Source organism: Podarcis bocagei (assembly GCF_964188305.1).
Source record: "Podarcis bocagei genome assembly, chromosome: 4".
NCBI classification, from domain to species: domain Eukaryota; kingdom Metazoa; phylum Chordata; class Lepidosauria; order Squamata; family Lacertidae; genus Podarcis; species Podarcis bocagei.
In genome coordinates, this window is record NC_138128.1 from 40,119,985 (window position 1) to 40,140,943 (window position 20,959).

General features: G+C 47.7%; 1 protein-coding gene across 3 annotated transcripts; it reads right to left on the reverse strand.

Moving 5' to 3' along the window:
- Nucleotides 1-9,551: 9,551 nt before the first annotated feature.
- Nucleotides 9,552-20,599, reverse strand: TBCCD1 (TBCC domain containing 1). Of its 3 annotated transcripts, none has more exons than XM_081192657.1 (8): nucleotides 20,035-20,599; nucleotides 17,552-17,911; nucleotides 16,707-16,856; nucleotides 15,464-15,830; nucleotides 15,172-15,358; nucleotides 14,561-15,058; nucleotides 13,114-13,271; nucleotides 9,552-10,011 (listed from the first exon to the last, which is right to left on the reverse strand). In XM_081192657.1, the coding sequence occupies exons 2-7, from the start codon at nucleotides 17,894-17,896 to the stop codon at nucleotides 13,142-13,144; spliced, it is 1,677 nt and encodes a 558-aa protein (XP_081048783.1). In that variant the 5' UTR covers nucleotides 17,897-17,911; nucleotides 20,035-20,599; the 3' UTR covers nucleotides 9,552-10,011; nucleotides 13,114-13,141. The 3 variants fall into 3 exon arrangements, with proteins under 3 accessions (XP_081048783.1, XP_081048782.1, XP_081048784.1); XM_081192656.1 differs by lacking the exon at nucleotides 20,035-20,599 and adding an exon at nucleotides 19,902-20,028; XM_081192658.1 differs by lacking the exons at nucleotides 17,552-17,911; nucleotides 20,035-20,599 and adding an exon at nucleotides 17,401-17,545.
- Between the last annotated feature and the right edge of the window lie 360 nt (nucleotides 20,600-20,959).

Sequence of the window (20,959 nt, forward strand, 5' to 3'; positions counted from 1 at the left end):
TGACTGGGTTGCCCCAGCCTCTCCGGGCGGCTTCCAACAAAGTATTAAAACACAAAACACCTCAAACATTCAAAACCTTCCTGTACAGGGCTGCCTTCAGGTGTCTTCTAAAAGTCAGTTTATTTCCTTGATATCTGATGGGAGGGCATTCTACAGGGCAGGCACCACTACCTAGAAGGCCCTCTACTGGTTCCCAGGAACCTCACTTCTCACAGTGAGGGAACAGCCAGAAGGCCCTCAGAGCTGAATCTCTGTATCTGGGCTGAATGCTGGAGTTGAAGACGCTCCTTCAGGTGTACAGGCCCAGAACTGTTTAGAGCTTTAAAAGTCAGCATGAACACTTTGAATTGCGCTTGGAAACATACTGGGAGCCAATGTAGATCTTTTAGGGCTGGTATTGTATGTTCCCAGCGTCTGCTCCCAGTCAGCAGTCTAGCTGCCGCATTCTGGATTAGTTGTAGTTTCCCATTCACCTTCAAAGGTAGCCCCACATAGAGTACATTGCAACAGTCAAGCGGGAGATAACCAGAGTACCACTCTGGCATGTACCATCTTAGTGGAGTGGGGCAACATTCCCAACCCAACTTTGACATATGTATTGATATGAGTTCAACTACAGAAACCCTACAGGGGGACTCAAAATCTAGAAAACCACACAACTCCTCAACCTTCCATGAGTCAGAAGGTAAACTGGGCAACATTAGCAGAGCAAGAAAAGTGCCTTTGCTTACAGAGAATCATCTGAAAGACAGCTCAAGGGGTACGGTATTTTATTGTTTAAGGGTATCTATAAACTGCAAACTGATAAGGTATATTGCAGCAGCATGTTCCAAAATACAATAAAAACCATTAAGACATCATAGAATAATAAAGTCCAGGAACAAATGACCAATAATGGATGTAATAAATTCTCTAAAAATGTTTGATGAAACAAAAAGGCTTTCAGCAAACAAGAAAATATCAAAAATGTGCCTGTCTGATTTCATTAGGAACAGTATTTTAAAATACTGGTGCCACTACAGCAGGAGGCCTCCAGATCTATGTGGCCCTTGGGATCCTGCCCAGGGGTTTGTGGGGCAGTAACACTATCTGCCATTGACTAAAGTATGTGCCGTGCTTTTGCATATTGCTCATTTCAGCTTCACAGACCCACATGGAAAAGGAGTTTAAACTGGAGCACAGAAGCTCTGCAACTACAATGCTCCAGAGATGGTCCATAAAAATATCTCCTGAGCAGTGCCAACATGTCTTATTTGTAGACCATAATATGGGGATGCTTTTGTGCATCACACAACAGCAAACCTAGGTTTGCTATTGCATATTGTACCCACTTGGCTTTGGGCATTGAGTTTTTAGAGATACACCTAAAACTATTATATGAAGTGGGTGCAAATGATAGGGCTTTTATTATTCTGAGGATGTGAGACAAAAGGAGCCAGGCCTGTGCAGAGCGGGAGGGGTAGCCACTTGTCCTGGGCCTCAGAAGGCTAAGCCTCAGAAGGCAAGGACCAGCTCCTTTTTTTGTTTGAGTTTATAATTTTATTCAACAAGATTCCTGCCCTGGGCCTCTAAGCCCTACACAGACTGAAGGGGGCAATATCACAGAGCAATTCCTCTGCGGTATTGGTGAGGTGAGGGTTTTGTTAAGCAAACCTTGTTTCCAGAGTTCTTTACGGGCATCTATGTTTCCACTGCAAATACCTTGAGGCTAGAGTTGGGGACACGACGCAGGTGGTGCTGTGGTCTAAACCACTGAGCCTAGGGCTTGCCGATAGGAAGGTCGGTGGTTCGAATCCCTGTGACGGGGTGAGATCCTGTTGTTCGGTCCCTGCTCCTGCCAACCTAGCAGTTCAAAAGCACATCCAAGTGCAAGTAGATAAATAGGTACCACTCTAGCAGGAAGGTAAACGGCGTTTACGTGCACTGCTCTGGTTTCGCCAGCAGTAGCTTAGTCATGCTGGCCACATGACCTGGAAAAACTGCTGCGGACAAACTCCGGCTCCCTCAGCTAGTAAAGCGAGATGAGCACTGCAACCCCAGAGTCGTTCACAACTGGACTCTGGCATCCGTCTGTCTCAGGAGAAAATAAAGGAATGAGCCTTTGAGGGTGAAGTCAACTTGTTGGAAGGTTGCAGCACCTGCTGTGGCTGTAGAGACCGATACAGGAGAGACATGTTTTGTTGCAGCTGGGGCAGATGAAGGTCCAATCATGCTGCTGCAGATGCACCATGGAGTTTCTTCTCTCTGTGCTCCTCCCAGTGGTCATTCCTCCTCTGGTTACTGCTATGGATTACCTAACCTCCCTGTCTCCAGGCACTGCAGTTGTCTGCAAGGGATTCCCACATGGAGAGGTCGATGTTGCCAGCCTTCATTTCGCATTTGCAGACATCTTTGTAACACAGAGTTAGTCTGCCAGGGAGGCTGGTACATGACGCCAGCTCCCTGTACAGCACGTCCTTGGGGATCCTACCATCTTTCATTCTGTGGACATGATCAAGTCAGTGCAGATGTTACCAAGATAGGAGTGCAAACATGCTGGAAATGTAGGCTTGGGAGAGCACATATTTGAGACTCTGTCCCATTTGAGATCAATTTAGTGTGTTTAGCAAAGCGAACACTCCTTTGATTTTGACTAGCCCGTACCAATTTATTCCCAGAATCCTGGTGATTCACAAATTGTAGCCCTAAACTTTACCTACCGTTATGTCCTCTGGATTGCTACACTACTCAGAATTAAGGATAAATCGACCACACAATTAATCTTCTACTGCGTTATTTTCAAGCATTTGACCTTATAACTAAACAAACCACATTTACAAAATACCAAAGGAGTTCCTAAATCTGTTTTCACCAAGCTATCCAATGTGGCAAAGACCACTGCTAAACCCAAAAACATTGCCTAAGTGATAAGAAGGATCCAGATCTATAAAAGGAAGATTGAATTGTGCACAATCAGCACAGTTTTTATCATGACTTGAGACCACCTACATTCAGATGTTACATTGAGTTGGATGTGGGAGAAGATAAATGAGCAGGATTTAAACCATGCAGCACAGAGACACACACAAAATAAAACTAATTTGATGAGCCAAATCCTGCACATTTTTCTAGATATTAAAATACTTGCCAATTGGCATGTTTAAGAGCAGGAAACTACAATATGCACAATAATGCACACAATTAATTGCTCAGAAGGTTGAATTTCAGTGTGGCGCTCTTAGAAGCAATTTACTTTCTACAGAACAATTTGAGCTTTAATTATCCTTTGTGTGGGAAGATTTAAAAAGTTTGAAATGGTACAGCTCAAAAAATTAACTAGACGCTCATTACACTCATCAGTGCAACCAGCTAGCAAAATATCCCCATACACTTGGGACGTTATTTAACAGCAAAATCCCAAAATGGATTTATTGGTGGAAGAATAGCGCACCGACCCCTCTCGCTCTCCAGGCTTCAGGAAGCTCTGCGCAACCCTCGGGAGACCGGCTCCGAGGGTTGCGCAGAGCTGCCTGCAGTCCCGGGACCAGCGCACCTCTGCGCGGCCACCGGGAGCCGGGGGAGAAGCCCTCCCCGCTCCAGATGGCCGCGCAAAGCTGCCTGCGGTCCTGGGACCAGCGCAGCTCTGCCCGGCCACCGGGAGCCGGGGGAGAAGCTCCACCCCGCTCCCGGTGGCCGCGCAGAGCTGCCTGCGGTCCTGGGACCAGCGCAGCTCTGCGCTGCCATCCGGAGCGGGGCGCTAAGCTCCGCCCCGCTCCCGGTGGCCGTGCAGAGCTGCCTGCGGTCCTGGGACCAGCGCAGCTCTGCGCCGCCATCCCGAGCGGGGCGCTAAGTCCCGCCCCGCTCTGGATGGCGGCACAGAGCTGCCTGCCGTCCCGGGACTGGTGCACTTCTCCCCATCGCCAGCCCCACAAGCTCGGGGGACAGCGGGGAGGCAGAGCATGCCTTCCCACTGTTCCCCGACCTGGTTCTTCCAGCCCCGCACCTGGGGGGGGGGGAATAAAAAAAAATTTCTTTATTTCCCCCCAAAAAAACTAGGTGCTTCTTATGGGCCGGAGCGTCTTATGGGGCGCAAAATACGGTATTTTTGCCAATTTCTCGTCCCACAGCCTCCCTCTATTTTGCTCCAGAAGGTTGGAGGACCCTTTAGAACAGTGTGAGAGGTTGCATGGGAGGAAGTGGCCAAAGATGCCTCTCATCTCCCTATCTCCCTCCTGCTGACAGAAGCCTCCTCTGACTCAAAGAGCCTCCCATCAGTGGATGGACACCATCAGATGCAACATCTAGCATTAAACTCCTTGAGATTTCTTACATTATTAAGTAAACTGTATTTAAGAGGACTGCTAGGGTCTGGATTTCTTTCAGTCTATTACTACTTAGAATGGTAGTTATGCAGAGAAACACGTTTTAAAAACGTGTTGCAGTTTACTAGCTTTGCAAAATAATAATAATAATTTAATGTAGTATAAAAACCTCGGTTAGCTACTGCCCCCCAACCTTCTGGAGCACACAGCAGGGGCCTGCAGTGGGAGGAAACTGGCAAAAATGGCCTCCCTCGGTGTGACTGCTGACCAAAACCTCTGCTGGATCAGATTTTACAAGTTGTTCCAAAGACTAGAAGGCACTTTTACTGTTTGTAAAGAGTGTTTCTTCATTAGTTCAATTTATCTTCCCAGCCTTCTCTTCTTCGACCTAAAGAAAAATTCCACCAGATGAACCCTGCAGCGATTTTCTGTTTTGAATTCTTCCCATTCCCATGTACCCAAAAAGCCACCACGCTCTTTGCACATGACTGCACAGGTTTCAAAAGGGTGAGGGGGGAGCAACACTAACAGCTCTTTCAAAACTATTGGGATTTCTTCCAGCAAACAGTGTTATGTTTGGGTTGCACGCTTCTTCATTCCTGCTTATTGGGACATCCTCACTTAACATGCCTTCTTCCATTAGTCCCCCCCCCCAACATAAAAGATTCATCCCCATACCATTAAAAAGCAACATGGGAAGCAGCATTTTTGCAGTGTATGGAATAGGATTGGGGCATTTTTTTATTTTGTTCATTTTATGTTACGGCAACCTACTCCCAAGTCTCCAGGATAAAGAAATCTGAACAAACATATTATTGGAAATGCTTTGTTCACCAGAGCGATAAATAGAACTGTTTTGAAAGTAGCGAACTGCAATCTGTGGCAGGCTTCTTTCCAAAATCTATAATATATGCAAGATGTAATTTTTGAGGTATACATTTTAATATTAATTCTTAAAAATATGAAATGGGTTTAGGAATAATGTGACATTTGATCTGTGTGTGCTCCTCTTCAGTATGTTTGAGCTTTTAGTGTACTATTATAACGGTTTCTGACATTAATTCTGCAACAATTGAACCTAGAAACGTGCATTTCAGTCCTCTTCCATAAAAATGAAGAGATATTCAACTGGGAGTTTCTGCTGCTTGAAAGAAAATGTGACTTTGTAAATGGAAAATTTTAAGATGGCTCTCTTTGCACTATGAATCCAGAGTATTAATGAGAGCTGACATTTGTAGTATTAGACCAATTAGGCGTGCATGCTTTGAAGTCATTATAGATGAGAAGCATAACAAAGCACTTCTGGGGTTTGATGATGTGAAAGACATCCATGTTAAAACCTTGATTCCCTTGAATATTTTTTCCCACTGCATACAAGAGCTAGATAGTTTTAGTTAATTAGAAAAACCACCATGATTTCAGAAAGGAAGGATTTTAACTTTGTCATCCACGTTAGCATTCAAATTTAGCCAACACCAAGTACACAAACAATCCCTCTCCCTCCACTTTTATACACACAGTGACAGAAAAGTTGCAAAATGTGAGTAGAAGGGGAGAAATATGCAGCTCTACTCAGAAATAAGCCTTAAAATAAGTTTAATAGAGTTACTCCTAAGTAAATATATTTATATAGGATTGCAGGCAAAATGACTTTCTTTTCCTTTTAACAAGGTGCAACAGGAGATGTCTTGAACCACTACCGTATTTTTCGCCCCATAAGACGCACTTTTCCCCCTCCAAAAATGAAGGGAAAATCTGGGTGCGTCTTATGGGGCGAATGCAGACTTTCGCTGAAGCTTGAAGAGCGAGAGGGGTCGGTGCGCACCGACCCCTCTCGCTCTCCAGGCTTCAGGAAAATATCCGCCGCCCAGGCAGCCCTGTGGGAGGTCCCACAGGGTTGCCTAGGCTGCGGATAGCAGCCTGCTTCTCGGAGCGTCGGGCGCCCTGAAGGCAGAGCGCCCGACGCTTCGGGAACAATTCCGCCGCCCAGGCAGCCCTGTGGGAGGTCCCGCAGGGTTGCCTAGGCTGCGGATAGCAGCCTGCTTCTCGGAGCGTCGGGCGCCCTGAAGGCAGAGCGCCCGACGCTTCGGGAACAATTCCGCCGCCCAGGCAGCCCTGTGGGAGGTCCCACAGGGCTGCCTAGGCTGCGGATAGCAGCCTGCTTCTCGCAGCGTCGAGCGCCCTGAAGGCAGAGCGCCCGACGCTTCGGGAACCATTCCGCAGCCCAGGCAGCCCTGTGGGAGGTCCCACAGGGCTGCCTAGGCTGCGGATAGCAGCCTGCTTCTCGCAGCGTCGAGCGCCCTGAAGGCAGAGCGCCCGACGCTTCGGGAACCATTCCGCAGCCCAGGCAGCCCTGTGGGAGGTCCCACAGGGCTGCCTAGGCTGCGGATAGCAGCCTGCTTCTCGCAGCGTCGAGCGCCCTGAAGGCAGAGCGCCCGACGCTTCGGGAACCATTCCGCAGCCCAGGCAGCCCTGTGGGAGGTCCCACAGGGCTGCCTAGGCTGCGGATAGCAGCCTGCTTCTCGCAGCGTCGAGCGCCCTGAAGGCAGAGCGCCCGACGCTTCGGGAACCATTCCGCAGCCCAGGCAGCCCTGTGGGAGGTCCCACAGGGCTGCCTAGGCTGCGGATAGCAGCCTGCTTCTCGCAGCGTCGAGCGCCCTGAAGGCAGAGCGCCCGACGCTTCGGGAACAATTCCGCCGCCCAGGCAGCCCTGTGGGAGATCCCACAGGGCTGCCTAGGCTGCGGATAGCAGCCTGCTTCTCGCAGCGTCGAGCGCCCTGAAGGCAGAGCGCCCGACGCTTCGGGAACCATTCCGCAGCCCAGGCAGCCCTGTGGGAGGTCCCACAGGGCTGCCTAGGCTGCGGATAGCAGCCTGCTTCTCGCAGCGTCGAGCGCCCTGAAGGCAGAGCGCCCGACGCTTCGGGAACCATTCCGCAGCCCAGGCAGCCCTGTGGGAGGTCCCACAGGGCTGCCTAGGCTGCGGATAGCAGCCTGCTTCTCGCAGCGTCGAGCGCCCTGAAGGCAGAGCGCCCGACGCTTCGGGAACCATTCCGCAGCCCAGGCAGCCCTGTGGGAGGTCCCACAGGGCTGCCTAGGCTGCGGATAGCAGCCTGCTTCTCGCAGCGTCGAGCGCCCTGAAGGCAGAGCGCCCGACGCTTCGGGAACCATTCCGCAGCCCAGGCAGCCCTGTGGGAGGTCCCACAGGGCTGCCTAGGCTGCGGATAGCAGCCTGCTTCTCGCAGCGTCGAGCGCCCTGAAGGCAGAGCGCCCAACGCTTCGGGAACCATTCCGCAGCCCAGGCAGCCCTGTGGGAGGTCCCACAGGGCTGCCTAGGCTGCGGATAGCAGCCTGCTTCTCGCAGCGTCGAGCGCCCTGAAGGCAGAGCGCCCGACGCTTCGGGAACCATTCCGCAGCCCAGGCAGCCCTGTGGGAGGTCCCACAGGGCTGCCTAGGCTGCGGATAGCAGCCTGCTTCTCGCAGCGTCGAGCGCCCTGAAGGCAGAGCGCCCGACGCTTCGGGAACCATTCCGCAGCCCAGGCAGCCCTGTGGGAGGTCCCACAGGGCTGCCTAGGCTGCGGATAGCAGCCTGCTTCTCGCAGCGTCGAGCGCCCTGAAGGCAGAGCGCCCGACGCTTCGGGAACCATTCCGCAGCCCAGGCAGCCCTGTGGGAGGTCCCACAGGGCTGCCTAGGCTGCGGATAGCAGCCTGCTTCTCGCAGCGTCGAGCGCCCTGAAGGCAGAGCGCCCGACGCTTCGGGAACCATTCCGCAGCCCAGGCAGCCCTGTGGGAGGTCCCACAGGGCTGCCTAGGCTGCGGATAGCAGCCTGCTTCTCGCAGCGTCGAGCGCCCTGAAGGCAGAGCGCCCGACGCTTCGGGAACCATTCCGCAGCCCAGGCAGCCCTGTGGGAGGTCCCACAGGGCTGCCTAGGCTGCGGATAGCAGCCTGCTTCTCGCAGCGTCGAGCGCCCTGAAGGCAGAGCGCCCGACGCTTCGGGAACCATTCCGCAGCCCAGGCAGCCCTGTGGGAGGTCCCACAGGGTTGCCTAGGCTGCGGATAGCAGCCTGCTTCTCGGAGCATCGGGCGCCCTGAAGGCAGGGTGCGCAAGGCTTGGGGCGGCAGCGGACTGCTTGCGCGCACCTAGAAGCTTGGGGCGTGCTGAGGTCAGCGCGCCCCAAGCTTCTGCATGCCGGCAAGCAGTCCGCTGCCGCCCCAAGCCTCCCGCACCCGGCAGGAGGTCCCGCCGGGTGCGGGAGGCTTGGGGCGGCAGCGGACTGCTTGCGCGCACCTAGAAGCTTGGGGCGTGCTGAGGTCAGCGCGCCCCAAGCTTCTGCATGCCGGCAAGCAGTCCGCTGCCGCCCCAAGCCTCCCGCACCCGGCAGGAGGTCCCGCCGGGTGCGGGAGGCTTGGGGCGGCAGCGGACTGCTTGCGCGCACCTAGAAGCTTGGGGCGTGCTGAGGTCAGCGCGCCCCAAGCTTCTGCATGCCGGCAAGCAGTCCGCTGCCGCCCCAAGCCTCCCGCACCCGGCAGGAGGTCCCGCCGGGTGCGCAAGGCTTGGGGCGGCAGCGGACTGCTTGCCGGCATGCAGAAGCTTGGGGCGCGCTGACCTCAGCACGCCCCAAGCTTCTGGATTAGCGCAGGGGTCCGCTAGCCCTGGGAGAGGCGCCGGCTCTCCCACGCTAGCGGAGACCTTGCCGGCACGCAGAAGCTTGGGGCGCGCTGAGCTCCGCACGCCCCAAGCTCCTGGTGTAGCGCAGCGCACCTGGGGGGGAAATAAAATTTTTTTCCTTCATTTCCCCCCCTAAAATCTAGGTGCGTCTTATGGGCCGGTGCGTCTTATGGGGCGAAAAATACGGTAACTTTTTATAATTGAACAACTTTTGTTCAAAATTGTTATGCCTACAGTTGTCATAGATGACCTGGACACATGTTATTTCACTTCCTTACCTTCCCATTTCGAAAAACTTTTGCCTGGGCTAATTCACTGTCCTACCAAGTGTGTCTTCAGAAAAAGCAAGGTAAGTCAGTACATCTTAGGGATTCACAATGTGTATATCCATCTTTGGAGTGAGATGAATGTTTCAGATGAGAATGCTCTATCTGTAAAGTATTTTAAGAGAGCAGGGGACTGAGCAGGATACCAGTGTTTTTTTAAAGAGGAAAAACGGTGCCTCCATGACCCTTATTATGTTGTATAATGACAATACTGAAAAATGTCATTTTTAATTAAAATACGGAAAAGAAGAAAAAGAAACAAAAGAAATCACGTGAATTTAATCAAATTTCATAGTTGAAGTGTTAAACAACTGGTATAAAAATACATCTGTGAGTTTTATACAATACAAATTTAGTTAATAGAAGTGAAAAGGTTCATTCAGCAGCCAGAACCTTATTCCTATCTTCACACCAGGAAAGTAAAAGTCCTTTTCAGGGTACCTTTATACATAAATTTCATTTCAGCCATAGATAGAAGTGTTAACAGCAAAGTCTTGGCTTGTTTTCTATAGATACTGGCTGTCTGAAAAAGGTGTAGAACGAAGGGAGATACTATGACAGCTGTAACAGGGAGAAAAAGTCGATCCTTGCCTTGACAATAAACAAAGCAAATTCAAGTTTCCAAATTCATTAGCAATGCCATAAGAGTTTTAATCAGCTTGGCTCCAGTTTATTGCAGTAAAAACACTTTCAGTTTTGCAAAGTTCATCTCTAGAACTGTAACAAAGCAGATAAACAGATTGTATTTGTGGAATACAGCAATCAACAATCCCATTGCTTCTTTACAAAACAACAACAATCCCATTGCTTTCTGACTACACAGCAATTATTAGCTGGCATCACACTCTCTCACTCTCTTGCATGTACACACACACACACACTCCACTACAAAAACGTCATCATGTGGGTAAAATTCCAGTTTAGTTCACCACCACTATGCAACTGCCACAAGAATGAAATAAAAGTATCAGAAGCTTAGTCAAATACCAATACTACACATATAAAGCATTTGCTTTATATCAGTGCTGTGGAGAATACTAAAGAGATGGAATGACCTTATACAGGCATGGTCAAACTTGGCCCTCCAGCTGTTTTGGGACTACAATTCCCATCATCCTTGACCACTGGTCCTGTTAGCTAGGGATGATGGGAGTTGTAGTCCCAAAACAGCTAGAGGGCCAAGTTTGGCCATGTCTGACCTTACAGCTTTAGTGACACTGAGATAGAGAACAGTTAACTAGGAACTAAAAAAGTCACTAAGACTCTGTTGAAGCAGTATGTTTTAAAAGGCAAAAGGTAGCAGCATGACAGAGAAGAAGAGCTAGGTTGTTTTGTGCACAGAGTGGCACAGTGGATATTCTGAAGATGGGATTAAAAGAACAAACAGGAGAGCTTGTGCAGAATATGACGGAAAAGAAGGGAAATGGAGAGAACCAGCATAACGAATGACACAGTGCTTTAAATGGAAATACAAGGAACATGGAGTAAAATGAGTTAGTGGTTGAGGAGGGAGATGATGCAAAGACTTAGGCTTCAGGAAAGAACAACCAGTGGAAAGCATATTTTGGATACCTGCTCAAGTTCACAGTGAGAGATGGGCAGTGGTTCATCTTGGACCTCTCACTGGTCTTTAGAGGCATTCAGAAGCTTCACATAATGGCAGAGCTTTCAGCGTGTACACATTAGCAGCCTGGAACGCAGTTAAGCTCATTCCTCGACCCCTCCACACACAGTGTTTCAAGCTGCATTTTTATGTTGCTGTACACACCGTTACCTAATTTGTTTGCACACACAAAACCAATTCTATTCAATGAAGCCATCATCTGCACATGTGTAAAATGTGCACATTTCAGCTTAGCTGTACCTTATATGTTCAAACCAGATAAAAACTGGTTTGAGGGAAAACACATAAAGCAACATGATTTCTCAAGAAACCAGAGAATGCATATCAATTGTGGGTGACATCATGTGTACTCTGCTTCAAAAACCAGCAGTGGGCACTTCCTGTTTCCGGCGGTGGGAAATGGCGGATCCCACACAATCGGACCTCAGCCGTTCCGATAATTCAGGGCTGATATGGGCGTAATTAGCCCTGGCAGCCTCCCCAGGGCATGAGAGGACTGTCTTGACGTCCCGTGGTTTGCCCCAGACTGCCGATGTGGCAGACGGCAGGGGCACTGGGTCACGGAGCAAGGGACGGACTGACACTCCTGCGACGCCACCCCATAGCCAGACGCATCTGTTTGGGAAAATATAAAGATTTGGAAAACAAACAGACACGCTCTGAACTGACGAAGCTGGGGGAAAACCTGCAGTATGTACAGTCTCTGGTGCAAAAGATTGAACTTCAAAGAGATCCTCATCATGATGTTTGGAATCTGGAGGGGCTTGGTATTTTTTTTTCTTCTCCCTCTAACATTAACAATTTGTATTGCATGCCAAGCCTCATTAAGAACCTAAATTGCTCTTCAAAAAGTGAGTACAGATGGACTTTCATATATAATTGGGACCTATTTGCAGCCGCTTTTCTTCTAAGATTTGAAATGCCTGTTAAAGACGAAAACAAAGAACAAAGGACAAAATGGCTTCTACCCACCACGCACTTGTGGAATATCTGAAATACTTCCCTGATTAAGAGAAACAGGAGCTAACTGATGGTTGGTCATAAAGACTGGAAACAATATACAACTGTTTGCAAAAAGATGTTTTTTATCATGAGCGAGAGAGAGGGCCAAATGGATGTCTGGCAGCCCCCCACTAGGGCCCGGAGGGGGGATTGGGTGGATTCCAAAGGCCAATTGTTAACTGTCTGATATATGGCTACATTACAAACAGTCTGCTTAAGAATAAAGGAGATTTCTCTCTGTTTCTTTGATAACACCTGGATGGGAAAGATCAACGATTTGGGAGCTGCCAAAATAACAATTCTCAAAGAGCTGGACAGAACTTTGAAATTGGATGCAATTAAATGAAGCGGAGCAATGAAAAAACCAAAACAGCTGAAAGAGTACAATATACAGACAAATCTGCACTCCATAGGGGAAAAAATATCTGTTTTCTGACATGAATGAGGATCGCAGAACCAGAGTCAAAACGTGGAGGAAAAAATCGGATATGGAATTATGAAAAACATTGAGGATGAGAGGCAGGACTATGATGCTGAAAGCACTTCGGAATTCAGACCGTGGGAAGCCAAAACAAAAAGTATTACAATTTGGAAGACAATTGGACTTTTTTATTTTATTTTATTTTATTTATTTTATTGGATTTGATACGTTAATTGGATGTTTTTATTGGAAAATTAATAAACGCTTTAAAAACAAACAAAAAACCAGCAGTGGGAGTGCACTGGAGCTGAAGTAAACAGTAATATTTGCACAACCATAATCTGAAGCTCAGTACTTGCAAAGAAGAGCCTCTGACCTTCTCCCTCATGGAAATGGACAATGCATTCTTGCTGAGTTTTCGAACTGCACCAAACCAGCAAAGCCTCTGACTGCCTCTTTGATGCTTTTTCTACAATCAAGAGGTATCTAAATTTTAGTAAATTAATTAAATTAATTAATTAATTAATTAAGACAACACCCCCTCCCCAACTGAGGAAGAAACAGAGTCTGCCAGGGGAGTGGGGAGAAAAAGAGAAGGAAACAAAGGAGACAAACTGTTTAGTTTTAAGGAACATCCTCCACAGGTAAAGGGGTGCCAGACCATCTGGACCTACGAAGTGATCCATCTGAGCAATTCTAGTTTGTAAACTGTGTGAAAGACAATATACAAGCTTTTCACAATTGCAGAGGAGAACATGGCCTCCGGACTCACCAAATAACTGTGTACTTCAAAAGCTTTCCTATCCTGCTGCCTGCTTAGAACCTGCAGCAGGAAGCACCAGGCTGTCAAGTTGTTGGCGACTGCCTGTCTGGACTAGCCATTCATTGAACTTGTTCTCCACATACACCTGGAACGTCTTTCTCTGGTCCCTGAAATCCAGTAAAAGATTAGCACTATAATGCATACAGTGAATGTAAGACCCATCAATGAAAATATTTGCTGAAGTGCGTGCACATGATTCAGAAGTTCTGGCTGTGGGGGAGTGCGATTTTCATGGTCCTACCTAATTTCATTACTATTTAAGTACTGATACATGTTGGAGAGCTATATTTATCAATTTTCAAAGATATGGAAACCTTTCCTCCACAAAATATCTTTCAAACTGTTTTTGTTTACCTTCTTGGAGAAGAGAGCAGGACACTTTTGAAAACAGAACAGGTGAGTGATAGTTAAATTACACTCCTGTGTCTTTTAAAATCTGTTGAACTTATTTCTGCCCATCAGAGGAGTAGGAACCCTGCAATAAAAGGTGTGAATTCTGCAAGGAAAAACAGGCAATTTGTTCATGGGGTTTTGCTTTGGGTGGGCATCTTTTTGTATACTTTGAGGGTAGAGATTATTTAAATGCTCTTGGGTGAAAGGGAACCTCTAACCAAGATGGCTTTGAGTTTGTATATTAATTCCTATTAATTTTTACCATTCGTGCCCCACACATTGCGGATTCTACTAACTCTAAGTGTAAACTGAATGACTTGGCCAATCATGTGAATTCAAACCTTATTCAAACTGCCTCTGAAATTATGAGGTTTAAAATAACTATAAGTTTGGGGTGCTTCTGGAAGACAAGAGAATTCTTAAAGCTTGGACAAAGGACACGCCTGACCAAGTAGGTCTACCATGGCTCCATTGGTTAGGATGTAGGCCAAAAGATGTTGAGACATGCAGCCTGATCTTATCCATTTCTACTTGGAATTAAGCCCCATTGTGTTCAGTTGTCTTATTCCCAAGTAAACGTGCACAGGATTGCAGCTATACGAGAGCAAATCAGATAGTAAACATCATATCCAAGCAATCCCATCTAGGTGTTAATTCAATGAAAATTTACTTGCACATCTGCGCAGTACTTTTAGAGAAATGGTGGCAGGTTACACAGTATGTTTAGCATCAATGTAGTGTTTTTCTCAGTTTCGTGAGTCAGTTTAAAAAGCATCAATGTAGTGTTTTTCTTAGTTTCGTCAGTTTAAAAAGCATTAGCTAACAAGTTTATAACTTATGAAAGATTAGCAAATGGTTTGTAGCTGTCTTGCAGAAATTGTGAATATATACTTGAGCAACATACATATAGCAATATTTTTATCTGTTAACACTGCTGCATTTTGTTCTTATCTGCTGCTGCAGCTGGTTCTTCCTACCTGGAAGAAGAAGGTTGTTTACTTACTTGGTCAGCCCCGCCTCCTTCACGGTCTTCTGCCAGATATGAATTCTCTGTTCTCGTTGACTCAGTGCCTTTTGGTACGCAGGTGGCAGCCCACCAGGTATTTCTGTGGTGTCTCCTTCCATTTCAAATGGGACAACAAAGGGGTAAAACTCTGACGGTGGGAGGAGTCGGAAGACATTTCGATCACAGTTCTCTTTACATACTAACATTGGATTATCCCAATAGTTAGGCACGGTAGCCAGGCCAGTCCTGCCCATGTGGTCCTCAAGCTTTGGATAATGCGTATGGAAGGGGGCAAAAGTTATTCCTATGTTCCCCAGTAAGATGAGAGGTCTAGTTGGGGTGAGAACATGCAAGGTACAACTGGTGGTTGATGACAGAGACAGACGGCGGCAAACAGCAATAAGTGTGACATTGTCACAGCTGTGGAGGTGAACTACTGTTTGCACTGGGCCAAGTACAAAGGTACTATTCCTGCACTTCTCTATGGTCACAGATCTGAAAGAAGATGGGAAAGCAGCCAATTAAAGCTGGAGCAAAATAACATAACAAAAATGGTCACATAGCTTCGAAATGTGGTTGCAAAAAATGACTGGTGAAAGCTCTTTCACCTCAGGGGAGAAAGCAAATAGATGAAGGATTCACAGCAGCGATGAATCTTCACGTGCGTATCTTCTAGGGTACCTGAACTTTTTGCCAGTGTTTGCTTGTAAACTTGGCTCATCACAACGATGCGGTGTGCTGAAGGGACCATATGAGTATTGCAGGCTATCTTCGCTCGCTTGGTTGTTCCTTCAACTGCAAGAATAAAATTAAACACTGCTTTTAAAAAAGTGAAAGAAGCCATTTTATAACAGCAAGAGAATAGGGAGATTTTATTCTTATGCCAAAGCTTTGATGTACCTTGTTGTGCCCATGCAAGTTTCTTCCCAGACTTGAGACAAGCTGATGTTCCAAACGGGTTCCCGGTCAGACAAGCCCTCAGCCAGGACTCAAGCCTGGGGAAGGAGAAGGCTTTGGAGATCTTTGAGTAGCCACTCTTTGCATGTAATGGCTGCCAGAGTGCAAGCGCATGCAGAGGGTGGACGGTACTGTTTCTGTTCACACATCCTTCAATAAGGAAGCCAAGAGCGCGAACAGCCTCAGGTGACATCAGGCTATTGTGGGTAGAATGTGAGGAGGCAGTGAGCTGATCCGGGTCCAGCAACAGTTCGAGAATATCCTGGAGATGGTTCTGGATAAAGTCTTGCTGATAGTTATCATTCCAGTTCTTAGACCAAAAGAATAAAAACAGAAAAATATCAGATACAGGATGGACATTCAAACAAACAAAATCCTAGGTGGTGGTGGTTGTAATAGAATACTGCCCTTCATCCGAAGATTACAGGGTTGTTTGCAACATAAAAATACAAAATGAGCACACAAAATACATAATAAAACAAAAACAATTCAATAACCCCCTCCCACAAACACATTTTAAAGGCCATAGAATGTTAGTCAACCAAATGCCTGGTTATAGAGAAACATTTTCGCCTGACACCTAAGCCTATGTAATGAAGGTACCAAGCAAGCCTCCCTGAAGAGAGCATTCCACAAACCAGGAGCTGCCACCACAGATAAGGGCCATTCTTGTGTTGCTACCCTCCAGATATCTCATGGAGGCACACAAAGAAGGGCCTTGGATGATGATCACCGGGTTCAGGTCCGTTCATATGGTGAGAGGTGGTCCTTGAGGAATTGCAGTCCTGAGCTGTTTAAGGCTTTAGTCATATCTCAGGATGAACATGCTTCAGGTTAAGCATTTTCGGGTTGCACTCCGCGCACTCGTGTGTTACGTTCACTTCAGGATGCGAACAGGGCTCCGGAACAGATCCCGTTCGCATCCAGAGGTACCACTATATAGGTCAAAAACAGCACTTTGAATTGGGCCCAGAAATGAATTGGCAGCCAGTTCAGTCAGCAGGAACAGTGTGATTATGCTAAAACCATCTTGCCCAATGAACAACCAGGCTGCCATATTCTGCACTAGCTGAAGTTTCCAAACCGTCTTCAGAGGCAGCCCTACATATAACACATTGCAGCAATTTAACCTAATGGTTACCAAAGCATGGATGAAAGAAGAACTCAAAGAACCTCAAAGCAATACCTTAATCTGATTGGTGGATTCTCCAGTCAGACTGTAATTCTTGGATCTAGGATTCGGCCACTCATCTCCAAGTAGATATGTTCTCAGGGAAACCTTGTTTAGTTGTTGAATATAAAGGAACAGCAGGAACTGTAGAGTGTCCACAGACAACTGAGCAGAAATTAAAAAAAGGTTTATTTTAAAGAACATTCAAGTACATAATTTAGCAGGGGTTCTTATTTTATATTTAGCAGCATGTAGTGAAGTGAAAAGGGGACGCAGGTGGCGCTGTGGGTAAAAGCCTCAGCGCCTAGGGCTTGCCGATCGAAAGGTCGGCGGTTCGAATCCCTGCGGCGGGGTGCGCTCCCGTCGTTCGGTCCCAGCGCCTGCCAACCTAGCAGTTCGAAAGCACCCCCTGGTGCAAGTAGATAAATAAGGACCGCTTACAAGCGGGAAGGTAAACGGTGTTTCCGTGTGCGGCTCTGGTTCGCCAGAGCAGCGATGTCACGCTGGCCACGTGACCCAGAAGTGTCTTCGGACAGCGCTGGCCCCCGGCCTCTTGAGTGAGATGGGCACACAACCCTAGAGTCTGGCAAGACTGGCCCGTACGGGCAGGGGTACCTTTACCTTTACCTAGTGAAGTGGAAAAGAAAAAGACAGACCACTGCTAATTTTCTTAACAACTAGAAGCAATTACAGTGGCCCAACAGCTAACCTCATATTGGATTGTGGCTCGCATGCAGCATGTAATGTACTTGGGCAGGGGCATTTCTTCCACACTGAGTGCATGAGGAGTCTGGATCGGTAAGGCTGCTATGAAGAGCATACACCCATAGTATTAAAAGTGACAATATGACATTCCATGCCTTATTCTTCTGCTTCTCTGCCTCCTCCTCAGTTGCACAGCTGGATATCACCTCCGCCCATTCCAGTCGCTCCTCTGTGGTCCGTTCAACAAGACTGTCAAATAATTCAAAGTATAGCCAAGCCAAGTCCTTTTCTATCTGCAGCTTCCCACAGGCAATATGTCGCCACATAGGCCAAGAAAGGTGTGGATAATAGCCTTCACTGGAGCGCATCCGGACATAAGTTGACATCTTCCGAAGATAATGCATGCTAAACTTGGAGGGAGGTGGGATTTGTAAGGCTCCCACTATAAAAGGTTCCATTTTCACCCACAGATTGACACTGATTTGATCCATGTTTGCCATCCACAAAACTCACATCTATATTTTCAAGAAAATGAAAATAAGAAGTTAGTTCAACCATTAAAAAATAATACACATTTCCATATTTTCAAGGAAGTGAGTGGTCTATTTCCCCCATCTATTATGCCTTCTTTTCTGCTCAATAGCCTATATTTAAACATTTGCAGTCTCAAACCGTATGCACACACTCATTCTACATAACACAGAAATGACTATTCAGAAATTAAACTTTCTAACATATTGAGTGGGTCCTGCCAGTCACTGGATGCCATATAGCCCCGACCGGCAAATATTTTTAGCGAAAGCTGTATTTTGAATTAAGTCAAAGTTCAAAGGCACACAACTTTCGCTTTTTAATCCCTCTTCCTCAGTAGGAACAGCAGGAAGCTTGGGCAAACCATTCTCTTATTCACATTAGACACTCCCATTTGCATATGTCTTTGCTCATGCAAATGAGGGAGCAGATGGAATACAGTACATAAGAGGAAAACGCTCAGGAGTTTCTACTGTAGCAGCTCACTCAATATAGGGAACTCTTCAATAATGGCATCTCTATTCAAGGCAGCAAAGGCACAGTAGAGTCATGTACTACTACATGTCCTCAAAGCCAGACAATATTACGATAGACATACCTCCTGTTGCCCAGACTCCAGAAAGCAGGCCAAGCTTTCATTATTTCTAAAGCCCCAAACTTTATTTTCAACAGTCTTCCTGCTGCTTTGCATACAAGTTTCTTCCTCTGTGTGCTAGTTACCAGAGGCAGCAGGACAGAATGCTATCATACCTGTGTTTGCAAAGTATTTTTATGGGTCTTTTCCAAGTTCCCCTAGCTCCATGTGTGTCCCCCATCCCCCATTGATTTTTTTATTATTATTAATTTAAATAAAAAATTACTACCTCAAATTTCACCCTGCAACTTTTTGTTCCAAGAAAACATGTTACTGTTAAGGCAGGTGGGGGAAAGGAGATTGAGACTTTCCAGTTATAGCACCCCACCTTTCAAACTTCCTTCTCATTTCTTATTTCCCTAAGCAAATGATTTCTGGGGGGGGGGGGGTGTTTAAAAATTATTTCCCAACATTCATGTTTTAATTGTGTTTTTATCCATTTGCCTAGTATGCCACTCTGAGAAGAGCCACGGGTGAAGAGTAACTGGCAATGGTTTTAATGAAACCAATGAGACCCAGCTTGTCTCAGACCGCAATTCCCACCCACCAGTTGAAAATCTCTGTCCTCTGATTCCGTAGTACAGTCATACCTCAAGCTGAATATGCTTCGGGTTGAGCGCTTTCAAGTTGCGCTCCGCGGCAACCCGGAAGTAGTGGAGCGTGTTACTTCCGGGTTTTGCCGCTTGTGCATGTGCAGATGCTCAAAATGACGTCACGCGCATGCGCGGAAGCAACCCACGCAGACGCGTCAGAATACGAACGGGGCTCCAGAACGGATCCCGTTCGCATCTCGAGGTACCACTGTATAAGGAGAGAGGTTTCCTAACTGCATCCCGCTGCTCCCTCAGTCAACACTGGCACATTTCCCCTCTCTGACAAGTAACGGAGGGCACTCCAGTGAAGCCCCAGCCCCCGATGTCAAGTGCAGCAGGAGCAAGGCGGAAAGTTTCTCCCTTGCACGTGCATTTGGAAGTCCCGCTTTTTGAGGGGAAGAGCGAATGAAAGGGCGACCCCTATTTTCTCATGAAAGACTCCAAACAAGCATTCCCAACCTGCGGCCCTCCAGATTATTTGGCCTACAACTCCCATGATCCCTAGCTAACAGGACCAGTGGTCGGGGATGATGGGAACTGTAGTCCAAAACATCTGGAGGGCCGAGAGTTGGGGGATGCTGCTCCAAGGCAAGAGGGAGGAAGAGGAGGCGGAGGACGGCTCCAACCTCTGAAACAGGGGAGAAAGGAAAAGTCCGCCCTCAGCCTGTGGCGTTTCCCTGCCTGGGAGGTGGGGACCGACAGCCCGCCTCAGGCTGAGGAAAGAAACTCCCGCCCGCCTCCCGTTACCTGCGCGCCTCCGTCGGCGCCTTTCCCGACCCGGCTGCGCCGACCGAACTACTTTCGAAAGCCCGCGGCCTCCGCCCACCACTGCGCCTGCGCACAGACGAATCTGGACGCCAGCCGCAGATAAAACACTCACCCAAGAGAGAAATGCTCGCCTAGAGCGGCAGGGCCGTCATTTCGAATCTCCGGCAAGTGGCAAGAGCAACAGCCGCCCCCTCCGCTTACTAGCTTTCAGCACTTCCGCTAAAAATGTGTAGTAGTCCAGTTCGAATGCTAGCGGAGAGGCCGAGCAGAGGCAACTGCGCCCCCTGCGGAGGGGAGGAATCGTCAGATTCTTACATTTCTCTGCTATTTGACCCCCTTGCTTTGATCCCCTCACCTCGCACACATATGCCGATGTTAATTTATCTGCCACAACTGAGGAAAACACTTCAGGTATCCGGCAGTGAACTGTCTAGTATACAATTTATGGCATGAACGTACCGGTATTTGTTAATTCTTTAGGCACCGCAAGGCTGTTGTCGGGGCAACCCCCGAAGAAACGGGAAAGAACACAGATCTGGGGATAAAGCGCTCCCCAATTCCGCCTCACACAGAGGCATTTAAAGGAAAACTGAAAATGGCATTCGCTTGACGTTTTGATTGTCATTCATTTCGATCATCCCCATGATTGATTTTTTAATAATAACTTCTAAAGTCCTCCCGTTTGCTGCAAACCATGCATAAGGAGCCGCAGGCAAAACAATGAATAATAAATAAATAAATAAATAAATAAATAAATAGATAGATAGATAGATAGATAGATAGATAGATAGATAGATAGATAGATAGATAGATAGATAGATAGATAGATAGATAGATAGATAGATAGAACGTCGCAACGCCCCAACGCTACGCTTTAAGGCAGCGACGCGCGGCTTCGCCCCGTCCCCATTTGTTGACGTCTCGAAGCCTGGTTGGGCAGCTGTAGCCGGGCCGCGGGTGAAGTGTGCGGTTGTGATTGGCCAGCGGCGCGCGCCGAGTCGGAGCCTGATTGGGCGGTTAGCTTCACCGGGTTCTCT